Source organism: Portunus trituberculatus, chromosome 20 (assembly GCF_017591435.1).
Source record: "Portunus trituberculatus isolate SZX2019 chromosome 20, ASM1759143v1, whole genome shotgun sequence".
NCBI classification, from domain to species: Eukaryota; Metazoa; Arthropoda; class Malacostraca; order Decapoda; family Portunidae; genus Portunus; species Portunus trituberculatus.
In genome coordinates this window covers 4,140,001-4,152,500 of record NC_059274.1, presented here as the reverse complement: position 1 = coordinate 4,152,500, position 12,500 = coordinate 4,140,001, and the positions used below count along the sequence as shown (strand labels likewise).

The window sequence follows — 12,500 nt, the reverse complement described above, 5'->3', positions numbered from 1 at the left end:
CCTTCTCTCCTTGCACCTTCACCGCGTCCCTCTCTTGAGAAAGCTGAGAGAGAGAGAGAGAGAGAGAGAGAGAGAGAGAGAGAGAGAGAGAGAGTTTCACAGGTTTATTCTTCGGTCTCTACAAATCATTTACATTGTGTGTGTGTGTGTGTGTGTGTGTGTGTGTGTGTGTGTGTGTGTGTGTGTGTGTGTGTGTGTGTGTATTTACCTAGTTGTAGTTTTACAGGGCCTGGGCTTTATGCTCGTGTGGCTCAGTCTCCATATCTACACTTATCCAATCTTACTTGTGTGTGTGTGTGTGTGTGTGTGTGTGTGTGTGTGTGTGTGTGTGTGTGTGTGTGTGTGTGTGTGTGTGTATGTGTATGTGTGTGCATCTTATCCTATTTACTATGTCAATCTTTCTTTATTCCTTTCTCTTATTTATCAGTTTTCGTCTGCCTTCTCTCTCTCTCTCTCTCTCTCTCTCTCTCTCTCTCTCTCTCTCTCTCTCTCTCTCTCTCTCTCTCTCTCTCTCTCAGTCTGCTGTTCCCACACTTCAGCGCCTGCCCCCTCCCCTCCTCTTCCCTTCCCCCTCAACGTGGCATCCTTATTAATAGTTAATCAAGCCGCTTCCTTTTAGCGACACACCTTCCCTCTCTACCTGTTGCTGTATCTCCAACAAACTTCAAACTTCCCCTTCTGCTCCTTCACCACCACCTTCTGTGTTCCTCCTTCCCCTCTTTCGTTGGCTTCTATTGTTCCCTCTCTCTCTCTCTCTCTCTCTCTCTCTCTCTCTGAAAACATTTCTCTCGCCTTAGTTCAGTTGGTGTTTCAATGCGTCAAGGCAGTCAATGTCAAGCTCTTCTACACTGAGGTTCCTGTATTGTCTTCTCACCTATTCATGTGCTAACTCACCTCGCCTCACCTGTAGTTCATTTACGTGTCTTTTGCTTCCCACTGCCTGCTTCTGCTTCTTCATTATCATTGTTTTTTTATTTTTTCACACACACACACACACACACACACACACACACACACACACACACTCTCTCTCTCTCTCTCTCTCTCTCTCTGGCACCAATATAATCTGCACACTTTCACAATGGACAAACATTCCCAATTACAACGCACTCTTGTCTACAAAAACCCCAATGTACCTAAACACACACACACACACACACACACACACACACACACACACACACACACACACACTGTTACCTTTCTTAGTCTATGTACCCACCTGTACTAACCTATCTCCCTACACGCTTCCTCCCCATCCTCCTCCTCCTCCTCCTCCCTCGCGACAGGGCTCTGGGTGTCCAACTCTACCGCTTCCTCGTCACTTTGCATGGGTAGTTGACAGTAATCAGGAACTTCCTCCAACGTCCATTGTCTCGTGGTGTGTGTGTGTGTGTGTGTGTGTGTGTGTGTGTGTGTGTGTGTGTGGAGAGAGAGAGAGAGAGAGAGAGAGAGAGAGAGAGAGAGAGAGAGAGAGAGAGAGAGAGAGAGAGAGAGAGAGAGAGAGAGAGAGAGAGAGAGAGAGAGAGAGAGAGAGAGAGAGAGTTGCATACATATACACAAAGTAAAAAGAACAAGAAAAATGAATTCTACAAACGAAATTCTCAGTTAAATTCAACTCAATTACTAAATTACACACACACACACACACACACACACACACACACACACACACACACACACACACACACACACACACACACACACACACACACACACACACACACACACACACGCACACACACATACACACATGGTTTTCAGCAAGCAAGGCGTTAAGTCCTTTTTAATTCATTTAGTCCTTTATTCACTAATGACGTAAATTACAGTGAAGTGCTTATCATCATCATCCTTACAGCGAACGTGGCAAACCAGTCCATCTATCTATCCACCTCCGAAGCCCCACCCACTCACCCACCTACCTACACACCTGACTCCCACCAACCCACTAACTCACACACGTGGTATAATCATGTCCCTATCCATTGTAATCCACTTCTTTGTAATATGACGTATTTTTTTATCCATTTCATCCACTGATCCACTTTTTACGTGCTTTTTACACCCTTTTATTCTGTGACCTACATTTATGTTATCTTCGTTTATGACTTTATTTCCATATACACTTTTTAATCTATTTCTACATCTGACGTTAATTTCTCTCAGTGGTTAACTCGTATTCTTGTACGTACCTTCGTGTCACCTGCTCACGACCTATATATGTGTATGACTTTATTTCCATAGCCTCCTTTAATCTATTTCTACAGCTACCTTAATTTCTTTCAATGGTTGAGCCGTGTTTTTGTACCTTCCCCTCACCTGCCAAAGTGTCTGCATGAGAAAGGGTGCGGCTTAATGGATGTACAGGTAAGTATCCATTCACCTGTTTATTCATGACGTCAGTGGTTTAATTCCTTCAATAATAAACATCACCTTTTTTTTTTGACCATCCTAAGTTGTTATTGTTGCTTTATTATCATCATTATTATTATTGTGATGTGTGCAATGAATCTGTGCTTGCCTCTCTCTCTCTCTCTTCCCCACGCCTCTATCATCTCCTCCACCTCCTCTTCTTCCCCCTCATCCTCCTCCCCCTTCCTTCTCTTCCTCCTCCCAAGTGCTCTCCTCCCTCTGGCTCCCCCCTTGACAGCCACTCTCCCCTCCCCTCTTCCCCCTCCACTCGTGCCTCGCTCCACCTCCCTCCCCCCTCAGGATCGCTCAATAACAAATGCCATATTTACCACTCCGCCACTCACCACCGCCTGCAACATGCCGGCTCTCTCGCTACATTTGGCAACACCGCCTCGGCCGATCCACCAATCACAGCCGTGTACAAGTCGTCGCTGACCAATTATATTCATAAGCAAGTCAGGCTGGCCAATGAGGGCGATAGGGAAATCAGAACGCTGAACTGGACCAATAACAGAAGTAAGACACATTCCGGTGGACCCATCTGACCCAGGGGAGGAGTGCGAGTCACCTGCCTCACGCCCTGACTCGCCTGACGCAAGCACAGGTGAGTCACAAGCCACGGCCGGGATCAGATGGGAATCAGGTAAAAAAGCACAGGTAACTTAATGGAGGTGGCAATGCTCGATTAAAATTTTCAAGCAGGAGTTCTGATTTGCCTGACTGACGCACTGACTCACCTGACGCAAGCTTGGGTGAGTCGCAGCCCATGGAAGAGACGAGATACAAAAGTACAGGTATTGAAGGTAGCAAAGTATGATAGAAATTTTTGAGAGAAGTTTTGAGTTGCTTGACTGACGTACTGACTCACCTGACGCAAGCTTGGGTGAGTCACAGGCAATGGGAGAGATGAAGCAGGAATAAGTTAGAAATGCAGAGGTAACTTAACGAAAGGTAGCAGGGTGTGAGTATAGTATTAGACAGAGAGGAGTCGTGAGTTACCTGCATGACGAAATGACGCACCTGAAACAAGCATTAGGTAAGTCAGAGGTGAGCTGGTGTAAAAACTAAAAATAACAAGATAGAAAGGCTATTGAACAAAATATAACAACAAAATACTAAAGAAAATGAAATCTGAAAAACATAACACATAAAACAAAAGGTGAAACAATTAAACACATAAAAATAATATAAACACTAATACAGAAAAGTAAAAAATACTTAGACAATTAATGAAGATGACAACATTTGATGGAGAAGAAAAAAATATATACCAAACACAACGGAAACGATTTAAGAGTACCAAAGCAATCAGATAATAAGAGCAATTTCTCCCCCACCCTCTCTCTCTCTCTCTCTCTCTCTCGTGCGCGCGCTCTCTCCCTCCTCCCTGCTCCTTCCTCTGCCCTCGTCCCTCTTCCCCCATTGAGGCAGTCACAAGATATTGGCGAACATTCATTTTGGCATTCACGGAGCAAGAAAATCCAACAGCGGTAATCAGAGAACAAGATTAATCTCTGCCATGTCGTTCGACCCGCGGGATTTATAACACAATAACCCATCGGGGAGGCATGAAAAAATAGGTTAATGCTACTTTTAATCAATCAGAAAAGGTGAATAATCCTCCTCCTCCAATGCAGCCAATCAGAAACGAGTCTAGTGTATTATTATCCAATCAGATCGCGGCTGAATATACTAATACTGCTTTTTTAAGGTGATCGGATGAGGAATTACACGACGCACCCACGCGGAAAGGCCACTACAGCGTGATACTCCGCTCAGATCACGACCTTATGTAATTCTGGCGGGAGTGACACACGCGTGCAAACAAACCAATCATGTAAATACAATCAGATCATTTAAAAAGGAATTCGAGCGGAGTTAATCTAGTACCTTTCATAATATCACCTAACGTTCGATCACAGACACGTTAGCGGCCTTTCTACACAGCAATACACGTCCTTACTTCCCTTCACTGTCTTTACACACAATCTAATTCCTTCCATATAAAAAAAACAACGACCTGAGATAAACTAACGGGCATTTTCCGAGACTAAACGCATTGCCTTACTTTTCTTTACAACAGAAAACGAAGAACACTTAATGGAACGCCTTTCACGCTATTACTTAACCAACCTCTCTCTCTCTCTCTCTCTCTCTCTCTCTCTCTCTCTCTCTCTCTCTCTCTCTAAGCCTAAGAGTACCTTCCCTTACCTTCCTTTAAGAACTAATCAGGGGACGGGCAAGGTTCAGCTAATCAAAATAGGCAAAATAGGTCGCTGTAGCCAATCACGACTCACACTCGATCAATGGTTGTGTCGGCGGCGCCCCGGTACTCTCCTGCCCTCAAGCGGCGATTCAGAATTGTACCCTAAAGTCCCATGAGCCCCCTTCGACCCCCCCTTCCTGCCCCCCTTTTCTTCCACACACCCCCGAGCACCTCCTCCTCCTTCCCTATCTCCTCTCTCTCCGTTTCTCCTGCTCCTTGCACCACGCCGCACCTTACCCCCTTCCTCCTCCTCCTGCGTCTCCTCCTGGCCCAATCCCTCACTATTTCCATCTTGACACACCCATTACTCAGTCCACCCATCACGTAGCGTCCCCATTTCTCATGATCTTGGTTCCTTTCATTACTTTCAGCCAACCATTATGCATTTCTTACACATTCTATCCATTTTTTCCCCCTTTCTCTGCTTCTCTTTCTCTCTTTCTCCCTTCTCTCTCTCTGTTTCTCTCTGGTCCGGTTCTCCAGTTATCCATATTCCTCCTCCTCCTCCTCCTCCTCCTCCTCCTCCTTATCCGGACACTCAGTCATATACCTTCGTCTTATCTTTTCTTACTTTGTTCTTTTACATTTTAATTTATTACTCATTCTTGGTGATTTATTTTTACTTCACAACTATACTTTCATTATGTTTTATGGCGCGTGAAAGAGTGAGAGAGAGAGAGAGAGAGAGAGAGAGAGAGAGAGAGAGAGAGAGAGAGAGAGAGAGAGAGAGAGATCGGGAATGATATCAAGTTCACACGCAAACCGCAATGCTCAACGTAAACCGGGAAATCAACACTATTTAGGGAAGAGAGAGAGAGAGAGAGAGAGAGAGAGAGAGAGAGAGAGAGAGAGAGAGAGAGAGAGAGAGTACGGGTCCACTGGAATATTGTTAACCATTGAGAGCTGACGTCGTGTGTGTGTGTGGACCACGTGTGGGAATAGAGGGTGGTCGGGAGATGAGAGACCGGATGGAGAGGAGGAGAAAGGGCGAAGAGTAAGGAGGAGGAGGAGGAGGAGGAGGAGGAGGAGGAGTAGCGTGTGGAAGTGTGGTAAGTCTTCTCTTTGCCTTCGTTGACGCCCGCTTCTTCTTCTTCTTCCTCCTCCTCCTTCTGTTCTTCCTCCTTCTCTTTCCCTTGTACATCCATTTTTCTTTATCATTCCTCCTTCTGACTTAATCAAGACGCTGTTTCATGGACACTGACACTCACGTAAAAGTCTTGTAAATAAAGAAAAACATATTACTCTCTCTCTCTCTCTCTCTCTCTCTCTCTCTCTTTCAAGACGAGCCGCAACATCCAGTACACCACTACACCCCTTGGTCACTCATCCCTCCCCTGCCACCCACCCCCCCAGAGCCGTTCTACGTAATATCACATTTGCCAGCGCCAACATTAAGCCTCCACCAATTGGATCACACCGAGCTTTTTACCGCCATAAATATATAGCGCCATAAATCGGCCTCTACACATGGTGCTCAGGCCATTGGCAACATTTGTTCTATTTTATATACACCAATAAATATGCACTTGATATATCAGTCTTCCGGGCCGCTTGTACCCCCTCCCTCTCACTCTCTCCCTCTCTGATCCTCTATCCCTCCCTCTCCCTCTCCCACGCACTCTCACTCCCGGATCCTCTCTCTCTATCTCTCTCTCTGTTTCTCCCTTTGCATTATCTCCCTGCTTTCTGGTTCCGTTTTGCACCGCCGTTAAAAAGAGAGAAGAGAGAAGTGTCACTGTTAGCACTTCTGAGTAAATGGGGAGAGAGGGAGAGACACACACACACACACACACACACACACACACACACACACACACACACACACACAGGGCAGCCACAGCACACACGGCAGCGTCCCCACAACACAGTAATTATGGTGTTTAGAACCTTGCCATTATAAATATTCAGAAACATAAATTTTCCATTCAACTGAGGGTCTGAGTAATTCCACAGGTCGGGTGTGTTACAGGACCGGGGAGGAGGAGGAAGAGGAGGAGGAGGAGGAGGAGGAGGAGGAGGAGGAGGAGGAGGAGGAGGAGGAGGAGGATATTAGAGGAATCAGAATAAAAAGGAGAATAAAAGGAGGTAATAGGGAAAGGAGAATGAACAAGAGAGGAAATCGACAGCGAAGAATGAGAGAGAGAGAGAGAGAGAGAGAGAGAGAGAGAGAGAGAGAGAGAGAGAGAGAGAGAGAGAAAGCATAAAAGATAATAACAAAGCAAAGATGAGGGAGAGGAGGGGAGAGAGGTGAGAGGAGGTAATATTATGAGGTCAGGGAAGGAATGAGGGAACGGGAGGGAGAGGGAGAGGGAGAGGGAGAGGGAGAGGGAGAGAGTGGGAGTGGAGGGACCCGGACTCTCCTAACCTCCAAACGCTGTCGCAATATATCATTCCGGTCACGATAAATATATAAATAACAGAAGGCCGTGAAAAATAAAGTGTTCCATCCGTCAGTGCTGAACAAGTAACACCGCCCGCAACACACACACACACACACACACACACACACACACACACACACACACTGAGCTACAGAAAAAAAAAGGATCCCACAGCAGTACACGGCAGTATTTTAAAACGCTCTACGCCTTCATAAGAACGATTTTCAAAGGCCACGCAGATGATCACCGTGGTTTTCTTGGCCGTATTTTAACACTGATGGTATAGACTCCTTGCTTATAACCTTTTGACTCCTATTTGCTACATCTTTGAATGATTACGAGTCACTCTGAGCCACCTTTACTCGTTTCACAGCCACATACAATCTTGAAACTGGGTAGGGATTGCAAAATCTATTAATCTTCATCCATAACTTATAAGGATTTCATTCACTGCTTCTGGTGTTAATTGTTTAGTATCGCAGTAAAATGGTTAACTAACACAGTAGGAATTACAAAATCTATTCTTTATTCCTAACCTTCCTGTAGAATGTAGATGGTTTGGATTTCCTTCAGTGCTTCTGGTGTTGTTAATTGTTTCGTATCGCAGTGAAAGGCTTAACTAACAACACTCAAGAGAACACCATTAAATACCAAATGCCTTTCCCTGACGTTCAAAGTAGTGAAGTGTGACGCAGTGGTGATTGTGAATGCGTTTCTGGCTTCGATTTGCAAGTGCAGGATGGAATCATAATTATGGAGGCGGAGCGAGGAGGAATAAAAGATACAGGCGGGAGAAATATGCATTAGAGTTTCATAAGGATTTAAATGAATGGCGGCTGAGAAAAAAATAAATGTTTATGGGGAGAGAATGGAGGCGATGGTTGTGTGGTGCGGCGGAGGAGGGAGGAGGGTATATGTTGGAAGGGTAGAGGGGGAAGGTGTGGGTGGTGATAGATCAAGCTAACACAACTCAACCCCCGCCTACTCATCCCCTTCAGGCCACACAATCTTGACTTATAGCCAGAAGCTTCACTCCTCCTCCTCCTCTTCCTCTTCCTCCTCCTCCTCCTCCTCCTCCCGTACCCTCGCTGGCCGTACCACAACCTAAGTAACAAAAATGTGTCGCGTCTCGTAGGGCTTAGACCCACAACACACAGGCAGAAGACACATACCACGTCTTTAGCACTTTCTAGGGACGCAGCGCCAAATCTAAGAGTCTGTGTCACGTTCCCCAGACTCTGTGGCGCAGTGTGTTGGGTCTGTGCCACAGCGCGTTATGTTGTTTATCACTTTCTATGGCATATATATCACTGTGCTTATGGTTCTTATCACCTCACGAGTCCTTTGTCATTGTGTCACAGTGTCGTTCGTTCCTTATCGTCTCGTATGGTTTGTGTTATAGTGTTTACCGTACTTGTCACGTTCTTAAGGTCTGTGTCTTAGTGGCTCTGCGTCCCCCAACAGCCTTATCACCTCGCACCGTCTCCCTTACACCTAATCATAATCTATAGCAGGCCTTTATCAGTCTATAAATTCTGTTAATACTTAGTGTCCCGTTGTTATTACTTGTTCCGCAACGCTACTTCATGTTCCTTAACTAAAACCCAGAGCGATTTATCTTATACCTCTGCCAGTCCCCCCAGCGGTGCGTCATCTAGTCCATGCTACACTCAAAGGATTCGGGTTTCAACTGTACTACCGCCCACAAGCTGATTCCTGCCACATCAATACTAGATCATTACAACGGACATCATTAACATCGCTTGTAGAATTAAGGCTTCTCTTCACACTGCACAACTCACTATTGGATTAAAATCTTACACTATACTAGAACACTGCCACATAGTAACTATAGCTAGACGATTCAGTAACTACGATTTGAACACATTACTAGAGCACTGCCACAAAAATTAACCACAGCTGTACCACACACTATACACCTAAAATTTAACCACATTAAATTTGAACACTGCCCCACACCTTAACACCTTCAGTATTAGACCATATTTTTACCTTGAGTTTTGGGTATGATTAGACGATTTTATTTACACTAAGAAAGCGTCTATGGAGGTCAGAAGATTAATAGCCAGAGTCTTCAGTATTTCAATCCCCCACATAAGTTTCTGAAGGTGTATAAAATCACCGAATAGTAAGCACAATGAATATGAAAACGCGTCATGGTACTGAAGGGATTAACCACAGCTATACCACCCACTATAGACTGAAAATCTTATCACACCGCCACAGCATAAACCACAAAACATCAAACTATACCAACTTCGAGTTAGGATTGCAGGACACACCACGGTAACACCACACGACCAATGGAGCGCTTAGTTTACGCCGCGCAAAGGCCAAGATCCTCACGCAGCGTCTTGAGTGACCTGGGCTGACACAAGACCTACGTTCTCACCGCCGCAGGTCTCATCCCCGTCACCGCCGCAGCAGAGGCCCTCACTCTCCACACAAAAGCCACACACAACATGGCGTGTGCAGGCAATTGAACGCCCAACTTTTTAGTGGAACCCTTTTTAAGACATTCATGTAGCATCAACACGCAATGTCTCCCTACTGTCCCCTTCCCTTACCTCACCTCCACCCCTACCACCGCTCACTGCTTCCATTACCATACCCTCCTATTCCACTCTCCCATACTGTTTCTCCCCCTACAATCCCAGGTAAGGTTCCCAATACCTATTTCTTACAGTGTCTTTCCAGTGCTTTTTTCTCTCAGTTCTCAACGATATATTTATTCTCTATATCTTCCTATTGTCTCTGTCATCGCTGCGTGTGAGTTAATATAATTCTGAGAGTCGTTTTCGAATTCCCTGTCCGTCTTATAATTCCGGTAAATTCGTCAAATTATCCTGAACAATGCCAAGTCGCGGTAAGGCTTCGTGCTGGTTAATTAACGCGCATTCCCACATTTCACGTCGACAGAAATAAATGAAAACGACAAAGCTATTTCCAACCTTTGTATTGCTCGGCCCGCCCGCCCGCCTACCCACCAGCCCCTGTGTGTGTGTGTGTGTGTGTGTGTGTGTGTGTGTGTGTGTGTGTGTGTGTGTGTGTGTGTGTGTGTGTGTGTGTGTTCTTGCGTCTAGACATGTGTGAGTTTGCTTGGGTGAGTATATTGGCGTGGGAGTGTGTGTGTGTGTGTGTGTGTGTGTGTGTGTGTGTGTGTGTGTGTGTGTGTGTGTTTGAGCGGTGACTACGTACAGTGCTTGGGGGTAGAGGAAGCACGGCGCGCCCAGATAACTTCATATTACACCTGCCGCCTTTACCTGGGCAGAGGAGAGGGCGGGGCTGGGAAGGGCGAAAGGTGGAAGACGAAGGGAAAAATAAGGAAAGAATAAAAATACTGGAAAAGACAGAATAAGAGAGAGAGAGAGAGAGAGAGAGAGAGAGAGAGAGAGAGAGAGAGAGAGAGAGAGATTAAACACGTTATAATCACAAACAAAACACAAACTCCAGAACACATTTTCTTTTCTCTCACCACAGAAACAACACTTTCGAAGCATTTTTACGAAGCCAGTGGTTGCCTACGTACAAACATACATACATTTACGAACGAATTTACGGAGAAGGGGGAACAGCGAGGGCAATGGGGAAGGAGGAAAGGTAGGTTGGGGGTGGGGGGGGTCAAGGTCACATGTTAGAGTCGTCCTACTGCAGGTCGTTGAGGTCATTCTAATGTGGCGGAGGGTCGGGTCGGGTCATGCGTCCCTCGTGTGGCTGTTTGCCCTCAATATGGAGTGGCGGGATGGGAGTGGGAGGAAGGGAACACTGTTTACTTCCTGCCACTGTGTGTACATGGCAGAGAGAGAGAGAGAGAGAGAGAGAGAGAGAGAGAGAGAGAGAGAGAGAGAGAGAGAGAGAGAGAGAGAGAGAGAGAGCACAGCAATTCAATGGATTATCGCTTGCTTTATCTAATCCTCCTTTCATTAATAAAAACAACTAAACGAGTAAATAAATAAATAAAGAGAGAACTAAATGAATAAAATAAAAGACGAGGAGGACGACCCGGGCTCAATCCGTGGGCCATTCCCGTCAAGGCGGCGACAACTCTCCCTCTCAACAGCCTGTCAACTCGTGGCCGCCGCTTTACGAGGAGCCACGAGGAGCCACACCGGCAGTGGCCGCGCCTCCTCCCCCTCCCGGAGCCATTGCCGCATCCCGAAATAGCCGGCGTGAGGGGAGAGCACGGTTGTGGGAGTTCGGTGGAGGGGAGGAAAGGACCGAAAAAAAAGAATCGACTTCTCTCTCTTCTCTATGTAAACCAGGACAAAACCCCACACAAGCGTCCCCCAAACAGGAGCAGTGCAGCGGGCCTGGTCCTTTACTCAATTTGGCGGTAATCCTGTTACACAGCCACCAACCTCGGTCACTCCCTCCTCCCCGCGTCCCCATCCCTCCTGCCCCTTGCCCCAAAAGCATTAATTCTCCTTTAGCACACTCCCTGCGGCCTCCACCTGCCCCACGCTGAAGCCGCCTTTGTATACTCTCCCCCTCTTCGCCCCGACGCCATACTCGTATCGAAAAGACAAAAAAACAAAATTGGAAAACAGTCTTGCTCTACCCTACCTTACCCTACTCCCCTTCCCTTCCCTCTCTCGGGCCAGCGGAAGGGGAATCCATAGCCTGATGGTCCTTTTTATATATCTGGCGTCGGTCTGTCACTGTCACTCCCTTCACAGGCTTTTTTCCACGAGCTCTCTTTCGTTTTTTCTTTTGTAAATGCAGTTCTCCAGAGGCGGCGGAAGTACGAGGCGGCCACCGAGACGCGAAGTGACGCTGGTGCCCGAGGGAAGTCTGTTTTGCATTTTAGTTGTTGTTGTTACTGTTATTACTGTAGGTGTGATGGTGGTGATTTGGGAATTATAAGTGTGGTGGTGCTGATTTGGGAATACTTTCAGGTATCTTCACATGGAACGTTGACAATTACAGTTTTCTCAGTATGTCATGTAGAAAACAGTAGTAGTAGTAGTAGTAGTAGTAGTAGTAGTAGTAGTAGTAGTAGTAGTAGTAAGAACAACAGCAAAATTGAAGACACTTGTTGCATTCCACCCTACTTTTATAATCTAAATACCATGTGCACCCGTTCCTCCTCATCTTAACCTTCCTCTTCCTCCTCCTCACACACACACACACACACACACACACACACACACACACACACACACACACACACACACACACACACTGTATCTCTCTCTCATTCTCATTCACACGCAAAATAACTGAATGCAACACTTAATCTAACAGCAACTTCACGCGCATCTGCGAGCGAAAGAAAGACAGGAAAGAGAGAGAGAGAGGAAGAGGGAAAGAGACTGAGCGAGAGAGAGGGAGAGGGAGAGGGGGATTAAAACCAAAAATAATTCGTGATCATCTACATACAAATTTCGAGGTGAATTTGCAACGTGGTGGTTTGGGGGGAG

At 46.2% G+C, this 12,500-nt stretch overlaps 1 protein-coding gene across 4 annotated transcripts in view; it reads right to left on the bottom strand.

Annotated features, from left to right (window-relative positions):
- Positions 1–12,500, bottom strand: part of LOC123506723 (protein bric-a-brac 1-like) — a 321,147-nt gene that overhangs the window by 55,566 nt on the left and 253,081 nt on the right. For 2 of the 4 annotated variants that reach the window (XM_045258991.1, XM_045258993.1), the window contains one exon: positions 3,412–3,432. The exons of the other annotated variants lie outside the window; for them this stretch is intronic. In XM_045258991.1, the coding sequence (XP_045114926.1) occupies positions 3,412–3,432 (21 nt within the window). The remainder of the gene's footprint in view (positions 1–3,411; positions 3,433–12,500) is intronic. 4 annotated transcript variants of the gene reach the window in all.